The sequence below is a fragment of the Ochotona curzoniae genome, unplaced genomic scaffold, assembly GCF_017591425.1.
Source record: "Ochotona curzoniae isolate NIBS_2020 unplaced genomic scaffold, NIBS_Ocur_1.0 contig_3432, whole genome shotgun sequence".
Lineage (NCBI taxonomy): Eukaryota > Metazoa > Chordata > Mammalia > Lagomorpha > Ochotonidae > Ochotona > Ochotona curzoniae.
This window is the reverse complement of record NW_024465859.1, coordinates 2,538,471-2,552,610: the sequence shown is the minus strand read 5'-3', so window position 1 is coordinate 2,552,610 and position 14,140 is coordinate 2,538,471. Positions and strand designations below refer to the sequence as shown.

The 14,140-nt window shown below is 36.7% G+C and overlaps 1 protein-coding gene and 1 non-coding gene across 2 annotated transcripts in view; both read left to right on the top strand.

Annotated features, from left to right (window-relative positions):
• The first annotated feature begins 375 nt into the window (after positions 1-375).
• LOC121156482 (mitochondrial import inner membrane translocase subunit Tim9-like) overlaps positions 376-14,140 on the top strand; it is a 39,662-nt gene continuing 25,897 nt past the window's right edge. The window contains exon 1 of the mRNA XM_040980263.1: positions 376-411. Coding sequence (XP_040836197.1) covers positions 376-411 — 36 coding nt within the window. The remainder of the gene's footprint in view (positions 412-14,140) is intronic.
• Positions 10,363-10,469, top strand: LOC121156580. The gene has a single exon (XR_005883884.1). It is a non-coding gene; the product is annotated as a U6 spliceosomal RNA (small nuclear RNA).

The window sequence follows — 14,140 nt, the reverse complement described above, 5'->3', positions numbered from 1 at the left end:
CATTCTTTATTTAAGAGGATAGATTTTTGACTTCATTATTTAAAAAATAAAAAGCATTTCCTGTGCTGTAATAAAAATCCAAAATGACACGGAGGCAATGCCATAATACAGCTGGGAGCATGGATTTGAATAGCAGACACATTTAAGGTTCCTCTTCCCAATGCACCCATTTAATGACATAAAAGTATTTGTAAGAGTGGTTACTCTCTAAAACTCCAGTTTCTTCCTGTCTGAAGTGATCATCAAAATGATCATGCTATTGCTTTGTAAGCACAGGAAACCTCTGAAATAGAACAGCATTACACTCTAAGACAACCCTTCCTTCAGATATCATCCAAGAATCTCAAATCTACCAAGTGGTATTATACTGCTACCATGGTTAAATATGAACTCATCAACAAGATTGACAAGGTACTTCATTGTTCCCATATTGTGATAGGGTTTAAATACTTGGATTCTTTTCTGCTATTTCCCCCATGTGCCTTAGCAGGCAACTGGATCAGAATTGGAGCTATCAAGACTCCAAAGCCAGCCCCCATTCTTCTGCTTTTATCAGATTTTTCCCTTAAAATCTTTGACTGGTTTGAGTGGGTTAAATTCTTCTCCCAAACATCTTCATATCGCCCGATATTGACTAAGCTGGTCACTACTGCTTATTTCCTCCTATATCTTCTCTTAATTAGTAGCATTTATGAATTTATGAATTTCATAAATTCACACATAGAAATGACCAGTATTATATGTCACATATTCCGTTGTCCTTCCAAATGTGCTGGGCAACTGAATGTTATTCTAACATGAAAACTAAGCAGATATAATATTATCATTCAAGATAGAAGGTACAGTATCCGAGGCTGTTCCCAATTCTCTTGGTCCAGATTGTGATCATGGCAGTGTAACTGTTCTGGATCCTTCATCTGTTTAGACCTCTGAGTGACACTGAGAATATCTTTATCAGAAACAAATTGTGTGTGCATGTTGGACTATAAAGAGTCAGGGTTGTGTAATGTAATATATCTTGGTTGCGAGAATAGACCCTAAAACAGTTCCATTGTTGGTGGTGTGTTTTTGTTTTGTTTTTGCCTTTGCCATCACATTTCCCAGTCCTAATAACCTATCCAAAATTGCAGCTGGTGCTTAAGAAATAACTGCTGAGTAGATGGGAATCATCCAACACACAGTAGTTGCTAATTTATGTCTTTCCCTCTTTTCTACTTCCTTCTTTGAAATTATTTCTGCTCTAAACAATCTTTCAAATTTAGTGAATTTCTCCAATCAAATTATTCAAGTATATTTTTGGTAGTGTCAAGTAGTTCACTCAATGTCCCAGAAAAGCATACTTCTTATTTCTAGCTCTGTCTTTCCTCAAATTGCAGACTAATAGAACAAAATTTAGGGCAATGAAGGAAAGTTATAGGGAAATATGAAACACTTTTCTAAAATGACAGGTATAAGCCATATTCAATGAAGTTGAAGCTTCAGAATGAAGTGAGTTTCTTACTATTGAAAAAGTACTCGCAGAAGCTCAGTGGCTGTCTGCACGGTCATCATGGGAGGCCTGTGTTGGACGGAATGTGAACTATGACCAAGGACACATATGCCAACTGTGCAACTCTGCATCTATTTTTTCTCCTTATCTTCTAAATTTTTTTGTCATTATTATATTAAACCTTAAAGACTCAAGCTGATTTCGAACTTTTCCATGGTGTCCTCAACAATAAGAATTGCTCCAATCCCCCATTGAATCTCTGTCTTAAATCATAGGTCTACGTATATGCATGTGTGTGTATAAACATATAACATGAAAGGCAGAGAGAGAGATCCTTCATTTACTACTTCACTCAATACATTTCTACAATAACCAGCGATAGAATGAAATCCAAACCAGGAACTTTATGTGTATCTCCTAGTGACTACCAGATTCCATAGGTGCATGAACAATTATCTGTTGCCTTATTCTGGTGTATATTTGCAGGAAGCAGAAATCAGAAACAGAGCCAGACTTGATCTCAGGAATGCCCATTTGGAACATTGGCATTCAAACCAGCATCTTAACCATTGCATGCAATGCCTATGCTTAAACTTCTGTCTTACATTTCTGCAATCCCAAAAACACTCATTTAATATTTAATCTGTTCCCATTTCACACATTTTTGGCAGTTTAACACATAGTCCTCTGCCCTTAAGCAGACTCTAAGTTTATTACAAGTGTGATGCTGCATGATTTCAAAGTATCTTCTGGTTAACACAAGTCTTCAGCCTTCTCCTGATCAGCTTAGAAAACTGATTAACTGGTAAGCACTACATCTTTGGAAGTTTTCTGTAGGGAAAAAAATGATGGCAACAACAATCTGGGAGACACTACATGGAAAAAGATGGCTACTCTTGAAGACTAGCAAATTTTGAGGCCACACCAAATCTGCTGAATCAAAGCAGAATGTTAGGTACGGAGTCTATAAAATTCAAGTTGTTAATAAGATATTGCCCAATGTGTGTGTGCACTAAGTTTTTGGCAATGAGTTAGACAGGAATTATTCAATTGAATATCTAATAATTAATTCAAGCAAAAATCAGATGTATGTTTCCAAAATGCATTTTAATCTCTGGCTCAGCCACTGGTTAAAGAAAAATGTGAAATAATTTGTCAATTTTGTAAGAGTATTTTAAACAAATATGTAGTATTCTCCTGGTGGAAGAAAAGTTTCCTCCAGCCACCGTTACTGTATGCCCTGTAAGCGTGCAGTACAAGTGTTACACTGTAACTTTTGCAGATATTTTCTAACAGATAAGTATTTAAGGACACTTTCCGCCTTCTTATTCATATGAGGAATGATAACTCTAAAGCCACATGCACTTGTCCTGTGCACACACAACCCCTTGAACTGCAGGAGCAAGGCTTTGGCTCTGTGGGGTTGTTCCAAGGGAGAGGTCAGTTCTTGGTATTACAAATGAGGACTTCTCGATGAGAACCTCTGTTATATACATTAAGTAACTTTCCTTCCCATGGCTGTTTTCCCATTGTTACATAAGGTCATTTTCTTAGGGGGATATATTTTGCAATGAATTTTAATAGAGTGTAATAATAGGATAATTTATATTTCTTTCATATAAAGCCTATGTAAAGAATAGCTCATTAGATGACCTGTCTATGGGAAGATTTTGTATTTTAAAAAAGGAAACAAAACAACAATAATGGAGAGAAACCTACTGCTCATGAAGACTGTTTTGCACAATGGAAATGAGGAGGCAAAATATAAACTTCTCCTACTTTCTAGAAAAATGCTTTCAAAGACAATGCCAATTTTGCAGCAAGTCCAACTTAATTACTGGAATTGCATTCCAGAGTACATTTATTATGATACATTTGAATACCACGTGCAGTAAAATTTCAAACAGACCATTTAATTCTGCACAGCATTTCAGAGAGGGTGTGTCAGAGTTAAATAAGAAGTCACAAGTGGAATTGTATTTTTAAAAATAATGAATGCAGTATTAATTAATGCTGGGGTTTATTCATATCTTCTTGCAAGTATTAGAAACAATGCTAGTAATCAAACAAAACACCTCTGGAGACTGCCCACTGTGTGCTGCTCACTACACAACACCAAACATAGTGGATGAATAAAACACTCTTGTGCCCTCAAGAAGTTCAGGCTGGTAGAGGAAACAGCCAGCAAGCAATCAAGACATGATGTGGGAAGAATAGAAATGCATTGAGAACTGACGGGAGCCAACAGCAGGAGAGATGAACTCTAGAGTTTTATAAGACCATTGTTAGTCTTCTTAGGTAAGAAAGAGAATCTCTATATTTGGTATTTTCCCCCTAACAATTCTGTGCAATACTTAGTTGTTTTAAAAGCCCATTTGTAACCCTAGGTCAGAAAAAAAACCTTTTGCCCTGGATAGAGAGCTTTTATCGGGGCTGTGCAGCCTTGAGCACAAGATATTTGAGTAATGCAGAAGAAGCTTCCAGGGAATATTTATTTGAAATATAGTTCTTTACTATTTTGAAAACCAGAGGTGCTTATAAAAGCAATCTCACCATAGCTGGAAAAGTGAGTCCCCATAAATATCTCAGAGGGCAATAACCTTTCTTTGTGGTTCTAAGGTTTACGAATCTCTGCAGCAGCTAATAGAAAGTTTGCTTGTAAGTTCTGTTGCACCCAAGGAACAGCCCACAGCCTAAATCGTTGCAGTTTGAACAATTGCAATTTAAGAGACCAAGAGTGCCACAAAGAAGTAAATCAGATTGTATATTTAAACTCATTCACCCAAGTGGACATATGGAGAAAAGAAGAAATTAATTCAAAAGTGAAGAAAAGGCAGTCTAGATTGAGACTTGAGTAACCTTGACTTCACAATTGCTGTGTAGACTTTAAAGCAAGAGGGTATTGGCAAAACTGTACCACTCTAGAAAAATCCTTGATAGAATACAAATGATTTCCACAAAGGACAAACTCTTTTTATCAAGAATCCTTATATATTGAAACATAAACTTCACAGATGAGGCCAAAACATCTGTAGGTTTCAAAACCTGGATAAATAATTATGCCATGGTTCTAGTTGTATGCCACTAGGTGTTCTTGCACATTGATGACTAGAAAGACTGTTGAGGGTAGTTCCTGAAGTGTAGGTGGCTAGTTGTTTTATTGCTTTCCACAGACAACCAGATGAAGAAATCCATGAGATACTGTAAGGATAAAGTAAGTGAGACCAGGTGGAATGAGGATACCCTTGGGATAGAACCCTTGTTCAGTGTAAGATCAAAGATAGCCCAGTCCCACAAATCTGTGAAATGTTAACACAGGAACTACAATTCCCATTTCACAAATTAAGAAATGAAACTTTGAGAAGTTAAATCACTACTCCAATATTTGAAGTCTAAATCTTACTTCTGTTACAAGCAAGAGGAAATAATTTGGAGAAGTTGTGTGGTCTCCCTAAACTCAAGCTCATCAACAAGGGAGGCAGAGTCCTAACGCTGTTTTTCCTACATTCAAAGAGTGATGATGTTGGTTAGCATTTCTTAGTTAACTTGCTAAATTCTTTAGTTGCTTTTGCCAAATTTTAGTCAAACATTTCAGAGACTTGATTTCAACGTGTCAGCGATACACACTAGTACTTCTGTACTCTGGTAAGGTCTGATTTATCCAATTTCTAACTCTATGGATATTCAAAATTACACTGTGAAGAGTTATTAATCTATGGGGGATAAGATTATGAGAAGGAACTGCTGACATACACCTGCAGGAAATCTTTGAGCAGAGTAAGTCAGATTACCCACAAATAGGCCATAGATGTCAGTTGGCTGCATTTCACAAAGACATAAAGCCAGCGAGAGGATGCTTTGCCACTTTCTTAATTTACTTTTTACAAAGTAGTATGTAATATTAATCTTTTAGCATTAGAAATCTCTTTGACAATTTTATTTACCCTCTAGGAAAGGTCTCAGAAAATTACATTGGCTGGAGACACACATGGAATACTTTTGTGGAAGTGAAAAATCAGCAATTAAAAAAGGACTAAAGGTTTAATAATCTGAGGGTAGTGTTCTTTTATCTCTTTTTCTTTAATTGCAATGCCAGTATCCATCAGAACAAGACCTGTTTTTAGAAGACCTTAAGACTCTGATACATACACAGCAAATACAATTCTGGAACAAACAATGAAGAATGCTGGGTATGAAAGGTATTTGTTATTGGAAATGAATTATCTGATCTTTCTGTATGCATATTTATAATTTTGCTATATTCTCAGCACACCTTTGCATATTAATAATTGAACCTGATTATGTAGTGACTACTGATGGCGTAATGATAAATGGCAAGGAGATTTTCATAACATACTTTAAGGGCATAAAGCTTATTATTAAGAAAATGAAGCAGATCATGCTGACAAGAATAAATGTTTAGCAATTCAGCCACCATTTTCTTTGGAGATTTAATAGTTATCTAAAGGCAAAATGGCTTAAAAGTCCTGACTTTGGCAGATGGGCTTTCTTTTAATGAATCCCATCTTTTAATAAGATTTAATTTTTGGACTTTCATTATCCTTTGTCTTCGTGTTTTATGAGTTAAACATGCTGAGTTCTCCTAAAAGAGATTTCCACCCTATTTTAGAAATCTAAGATGGATCTGGACTATCCATAGGATTGTTTCTATCTTCCATGGACAGGGAGCAAATGTATGATTTCAGAGAAAATAGACTCAGGATTGACCCTAGCACATTTAACTCTCCTTTACACCAGCTATCAGACTTCATAATGTTTTTCCTTAATAGAAAGGGGAAGGAAAGGAGGGAAAGAAAGATATCTTCCATCTTTTAGTTTACTCCCCAAAATGGCTGCAATGGCCAGGACTGGCCAGGCAAAAAACCGGGATCAAAGCATTTCACCCAGGTCTTCCATCATAGGCTGTCTTCTGCTTCCTTCCCAGGCATATCAACAAGGAGCTAAATCAGAAATGAAGCAACTGGGATTTGAACCAGCGTCCATATGAGTTGTCAGCACTGATGAGAACAGTTTAACATTTTTATCATAGCACTGGCACCAATTTCACAAAACTAATAAAGTGTCCCAAGTAAGTATGGTATGATTATCTTTTTATATTTATATTATCCTTGAAAGATGCAGCTACTAAAGGAAATTACTTAGACTGTAACACAGATCAGTTAATATGTTTTCTTCTGCTGTTGCAACAGAAAACCATAAAATGGAGAACTTAGAAAGAACCAAATTTTATTTCCCAAGTTCCCAATTCTGGGAAGACCTGCCGAAGTCACAGACAGGGTTGATCTCTTGTTCCAAGATGGTGTCTTGCGCTGTGTCCTCCAGAAATGATAAGTGTAGAAGAGGGAAAATAGTAGAAGAGGGAATCCATTGGAGCAAGACTTATTTTTAGAACTAATTCTATACATTAAGGGGTACAGTGTAATATTTTGATATATGCATGGAATACAAAATAATCAGGTGTTGGTAATTAGTATTTCCAGTCTGGTAAACATATGGCACATTTTGCATGCTTTATGTCTATGAACATCTGTCTTTTTGTTATTTGAAAATATGTAATGAACTATTTCAAGCCACAGTCATCTTAACATGCTATAAAGCATTAAAAGTCACCCTTACTTAACTGTATTTTGTGATCTCTCTATATCTTCCCTGCACTTTTACTTTTCCTTGACTCTACTCCTATGAGGTAAATTTTTTCAGTTTCCACATATGAAGAACAAGTAGTATTTGTGCCTCCTGTGTTGGGTATTTCAGTTATCACAGTATCTGTAAGTCTTATCTCTCTGACACAAAAGTCCAAATTTCATTATTTTTAATGAGTGAATAAAGTTCCACTGTGTGTATGGATCACATTTTCTTTATCCTTTCATCCACCAATGGACGCTTCATGTAATTCACCCTCTGGACTCTTGTACATCGTGTAGGAATAAGCAAGGCAATGCAAGTATATTGTTTGATGATGCATTAACCCATTCAAAAAGGTGCAGTCCTCATGGTCCAAACACGTGTTAAAAGGCCACACTTCTCAAGTCTGGTTATGTTGAAGCTTAAATTTGAGCCCAAATTTATTTTCAATGCTATGTTTATTATAGCATATTGTTTTCATGTGATTACAGCAATGCATACGCATTTTAAAATAAAGTCTCAGTTCATGTGAGTCGTCCAAGGAAATAAACTGAAAACCACTTCCTAAAATAGTTGATCTCTCCATCCATTCACTTCCCTGTTTTTCCCTTTTAAATTTTATATACGTCTTATTTGTACTTTCTCTGAGTAATGGACAGTTCTCAAAGGCCATGCAGAGAGAATGTCATTGACATCACTTCAGGTCCGTCTGAAGTATTTTGCTGAAGATTATTCCTTAAGTGGAGACGCCTAGAGATTGTGATGGGAGATGGGTCAGAGGTTTTTGTCACCTGAGCCACACCGTGAGGCTACTCTTGAAAACAGACACATCAATGGCTGGAAACAAACCTAACCCTGATTAAATCTGCATCCCAGTCTCATTCATTAGCCTGATGGCATTAATTGTTAAACCGGAAGTCTAATTTGCTATGCTCGGATAATAATCCAATTCCAGGGAAAGCATATGCATCAAGTGATCAATGAGGGACACGTGTAGAAAGTTAATTATAAATAGTGCTTGAATACTGATGAAAATCAGAACAGAAAAATCAGTGCTTTGCCTATTTCTCCTCACTATGTGCTATACTGGAATAGGGAAATTAACAATTTTGCCAATAGCATGTATTTTCTATCATCTATCTATACAGATACACAAGAATATACATGTAATTTTATTTACACTTTAGTTTGAACTGAGTTAGTAAAAGCAAGTTGGGAGTAAAATTTTGTGTTTTAACTTCTTATTAACAGTACTAAGCATTTCTCCCACTTTACAAAAAAAAAAAAAAAAAAAAAAACTGATGGTAAAAGCTGCCAATAGAAAACTGCCAATAGGTCATAGAAGTGGACACACAAAATGTGAGTCAACTTCCTTTAACTCCACATTTGCTTTCACACACATTCAGGTAATGAAGACAGAGGACCTATTAAGAGTCTTCCTGGTGATGGGACACCAAGTAACCAAGTGACATTACCAACAACAATGGGCTGCTATGCTCTTCCTGTACAAGAAAAGCAGACTAAAAAGGAACTCCCGATAAATTTAACAAACATGACCATAGGGGAGACACTAGACTTGTCTATGCAATATCATTAGGGAAGATTTTCACAGTATAGTATATTGTGTTTGCTGAAGTGTGAATTTTGAAATATAATTATTCTAAAATTAATACCATCTCTGTTACTTTCTCATTTCATCATGCATAAAGTATATATCTTAAAAATATTGTTATTGTGTGATACTAACTGAAAATTTAGTTTTGCTTGACATAATAAAGAATTACAGAGCATCTGAGGCCATTAATAAATGCATGGCACTATTGACTGCTTATTCCCAATTAAGTTCAAGACAGAAAAGACTAAACATATTTCAGATATTGCCTGGAGAGGACTACAGACTATTTTAAGTCAGAAGTTCCCAGAAATTGTAATTTAATCAAATAAGAAAACTTTTAAGAGTATAATATGCATTTACAAATTTATCAATTATGTATATATAGAAACAAAATTATTCCATAATAAATAAAGCATTCATATTGAATAATGAAAGATGGAATCTTAGAAGAAAGCATTTTCTATTAAACTTAATAAATTAACTTTATTATAAATTGATAATAATGTCTTTTTTAAGATTTATTTTATTTTTATTGAAAAGGCAGATATACAGAGAGGAGGAGAGACAGAGAGGAAGATCTTCTGCCTGATGATTCACTCCCCCAACAACTTGGTGCAATGGCCAGAGCTGCGCCAATCCAAAGCCAGAAGCCAGGAGCCTCTTCCAGGTCTCCCATGTGGTTGTAAGTTCCAAAGCTTTGGGCCATCCTCGACTGTTATCCCAGGCTACAAGCAGGGAGCTGGATGGGAAGCAGGGCCGCAGAGATTAGAACCAGCACCCGTTTGGAATCCCAGCAGGTGCAAGGTGAGGATTTTAGCTGCTAGGCTACAGGGCCATAATGTTTTGTTATACTGTGGATCACTGGCAACTCTTTTTACATAATAATCTATGTGGGGACCAAAACTGTAGATGCTTTTTAAAATCGTTTTAGCATTAGGAGGTGCCAGAGCTATGGTGTATTAGAGTAAACTTCCTGCTTTTGGCCCAGATATCACAGATGAATGCCCTGACTGCTGTGCTTTCAATCCAGCTCTCTGCTTATGGCTTGGTAAATCACTGGAAGATGGCCCAGTTCCTTTGGCACCTGCATTCATGTACGAATCCTGGAAAAAGTCCCTGATTCCTGGGTTCAGATCAGCTCAGCACTGGTTCTTTCAAGAGTGAACTGGTGCTTGTGGGGAGCTGTAGAGAGCCTGCAGCCCACACCCTAGACAAAGGGGCGCCGAACTGCTGCTTCTTGCTGTGGTAGAAAAAACAAGTCTCAGGAAGTCTGCTGTGATTGGCCCACGGGTGCGTGGATGGCGCGTGGACAGCTCGTGATCTGTGTGATGATTGGCCTGCCCACTGCGTGCACAGGTGACCTTTACGTTGATTGGCTGGGTTACCCAATATGTAAGGGAGCCAGAGAACCGGGGCGGGGGGGGGGGAGAGAGAGTGCACCTCGGAGAGAGAGATGTAGCTGCTGAATGCCTCACGATGTGGTGGCTGCGCGGTGGCTGCATGGCAGCCGCTGTGCAGCCGCTGAGCACCGGTTTTGCTGTGTCATCTCTACAATAAAGGTTCCACAAAGACACTGAGTGGGTTTGACTTGCTGGCCAAGGGACCCCGGCAGGTGCTCACTTCGGCAGCACATATACTAAAATTGGAACGATACAGAGAAGATTAGCATGGCCCCTGCACAAGGATGACACGCAAATTCCTGAAGAGTTCCATATTTTTGCCCAACTGGAAACTATAATGCTAAGGGAAATGAGCGAATCCCAAAAGGTTAGATACCACATGTTTGCCTTAATTTAACCTGTAATATTTTTTTGAACCTGTCATTGATACTGTCTCAACCCATGTGTTTCGAAAAATTTAACTTGCATTATTTTTAACATATTGTTTATTCAATATTATGTCAATTAATTCCATAACATTGTATATTGTTGCTGATGTTTTGTTGGGGCTTTTAACTGACCCAGATTTTACTCTGTTAGCTCTACCTTCAGACCAGAGAAAGTCCCCCAAAGAAGCCGCTGAACTTATCTGGACAATAAGATGCTGGACTTAATGCTTGCTAAATGCTTGCAATGAAAGAATCTCAACTGAACTTGAACTGTGGTTATGCAGCAAGGTGGAGGAATCCACCATGGGGGGAGGGGTGTGGGAGGGGTAGGGGTAATCCCAGTGCCTATAAAACTGTATCACATAATACAATGTTATTAACAATAAAAAAAGAGTGAACTGACAAATGGATGCTCTCTATCTCTCCTTCTTTCTCTAGAACAATGCCTTTTCCACAAAAATAAATTTTAGTAAAGGTTAAAATTGTTTTAAAATTTAGATACTTAAGTAGTAGGCCATGTTGTAAACTGAGACAACTACCTTCTTACAGTACATTAATCCAGATCACCACAGGCAAGACATTTCTACATATTTGCAGCAATACTTTCTGTTGCCATTTTCTTTTATTTCTAAGTAGCCCTGGTTTGTAAAGTCAGGTCACATCCTAACTCATCATATCCCTTTAAATCATCTTGATAAGGTAAGATCATGTTTAGTTCTGACGCTGAAGGAGTTTAAAATGAGCCCTGATTCATTTTAACCTAAGGTCTAGTTTTATGGTGACAAAATAATGGATCAAACAGAGATTTAAAGAAGGCTGAATTAAATTTCAGTATTTAAAGAGAGTTGGCAACTCATCAAGAGGCCATTGTCTTTACTTTCTACGTCCTAAGGGAGTAGATTTTCATGTCTGAAGATGCCAAACTCCGTTCGTATCTTGAATAGCTTGATACTCTGAAATTCTGTCCTATGTGGACACAGAAATTTCAAATTTCTCCTATCACAACTAAAAGCAGATTCTATGTGACTCTTAAATCAGTGTTTTGTTTGTTTGTTTAATGAAGAAAATAAAACCCAGAGTAAATTTGTAATCCAGCTCAAGCTTGGAATTCTGAAATTTCTGTCACTTAACTCTCTAAACCTCATGCACAAAGTTATCCAAAAGACATTGCATTTAAAAACAGCTAATGTTATAAAATAATTACTATGATTCAGAGTTGCTATCTGGATTACCTGGAGTCAAGTAACAGCCTCTCAAGGCATAATTTTGTCAATGTTCCACAGCTAGATATTTTTATCATCTTTTTTAGATAAAATAGAAATTTCAAAACTTTAAATTTCAAGTATGAATATCTCACCTTACCAGAAAAAAAAAAAGAAACAGTATGGTGAACTAGCGTATAAAGTATTGACAAAAATTTTATAATAAAGTTTGTACATTTATGTGTTCAACACATATGCTTTATTATAGATCTATATGACATACATACTTCATATTTGTCATACGTATTTATAAACATATTCATGGATATACATATTATTTGTGTATGTGCTTTGAAAATCATTTCCATATAGTGCAATACAGCCTATTTTGCTTAAATATACTATCTACTCAAGCCAAAGCCTGAAACTGATAGAGAATCAGACTCATTTCTTTATTTCATTTTATCCATAATAAGCCTCTACAACGATTTAAAAATTTTGTAAATACTTATTTGGACAGAAGGTCTCACAAGTATTTATTGTGAGACCAAGACAGAGAGGGGATGAGATAGAGCCTATCAATTGATTCACTCCTTCACGTGTCACAATCACTGAGAAACTGGAACTCACAGCTGGAAATTCAATCCAGATCGTCCATCGGTATCAAATTATTTGAACCAATACCTTCTACCTCCAGGGAGTCGGAGTCAAGAATCAGGGTTTCGGCTGGGATTTGATCCCAGGCTTTCTAAAAAGAAATATGGATGTGTTACCTGGCATCATATTGGTAGGCCAAATTCTGCTCTTCCACATTCAATTTTAACTCCGAAATTTCTGCTAGTTGTCACCTTATCTCCATTTCCTTGGACCATTTGGCTTAGGCCTTCTTTAATTCTCAGTGAACAGTCCCAAAGCCTCATTCCACATCTGTTTTAGCCGTTTCCCTCCGCCCCCTGAGGTTCCCTCTTCCCAGGTGTTGTCAATTTGGTCTAATATGAAAACTTTCAAGTCCATCAGTGACTCCATGAAAAGGTGCTTTTAGGCCTTTTCTGTCTATTTCTTCCTACTCTGGTCACATTGCAGCATCTAGTCCAGTGCTCAGCATGCACGGGCATTTTAAAAATAATGATTAAATGCACAGATGAATGAGCAAATGAATAATGAATGAAAAATCAAAACCTAACACATTTCTATTCCTCTAGTCGACTATTCAGAAAGTAGTTGCCTTGTGACTTAGTAGAAATCAATGCAACATACAATCAATAGTTTCACTTTCTTTCTTCACAATAGTATTTCTTCTCTTTTGCAGTATACTATATACAACTTCCAGACTCTTCGTGCTCTTGAGATGTAAGTTTATTGCCATTGAATACTCACATCATCTATTAAATTCATTGTAAATATTTTCCTGTTCAATAATCTTCTATAACTGATATTAAACACCTAACAACCATTCAATCCTGAGAATAAAATAAAGTTTTAGCCAATTTCATGTACAGAATTTAAGTAATTTAAATTTTATTTTATTTTTAATATTCAAGTATTTATTTAGAAGTTAGAGTATCTCACAGAGAGATAGAAAAAGGGAAAGAGAAAACAAAAGACAGAAAAAGCTCTTTCATCTACTGCTTTACTCCCCAGTGGCCACAATAGTTAGAGCTGGACCAATCTAAAGCAAGGAATAGAGCATTTTCCAGGTTTCCCATGTGGGTGCAGGAGCCCAATTATTTGAACTTATTCTGCTGCTTTACCAGACATAGTAGTTCGGGCTGCATTTAAAAAGTGGATTGAAACTACCAACTCTTACTTGATGGCTGTGCCACAGGTCACAGCTTTACCCACTATACCACAGGGCCCCAAGGTAATTTTATTTATATATATACTTCTAAAATTATTTCTTATTTTACGATACCATTTTGTATGCTCTAGGATTTCCCTTCCACCCTCCCAAAGGCCCCTCCCTCAATCAATTTCCCCATATATCACTACAGAAGCATAATCCTTCACAAACAGTCATAAGTCCATCATTCTGTTATTTAAGTATATCCTGACATTGTAGGTATAGATAATAGCAGACAGTCCAGCATCCTATTGTCAAGATACAGTTAAGAGTTTCACTGGGAGTCCATCCTTGGTTTGGAAGAAGAGATGCATACTGCATCGTATCTTCACATCTGGATATGATTGTCTCTACCACACAGATACTATTCAGTCCATTAAATGAAAAGCCATAAAATAAAATCAACAACAGGAAGAAAAGAGAAAAACAGCAACAACATGAAATTAAATAACATGCTATTAAGGACCAATGTGTCACTGAAGAAGTGAAAATCAAAAACGTGGACTATGTTAGACAGTGG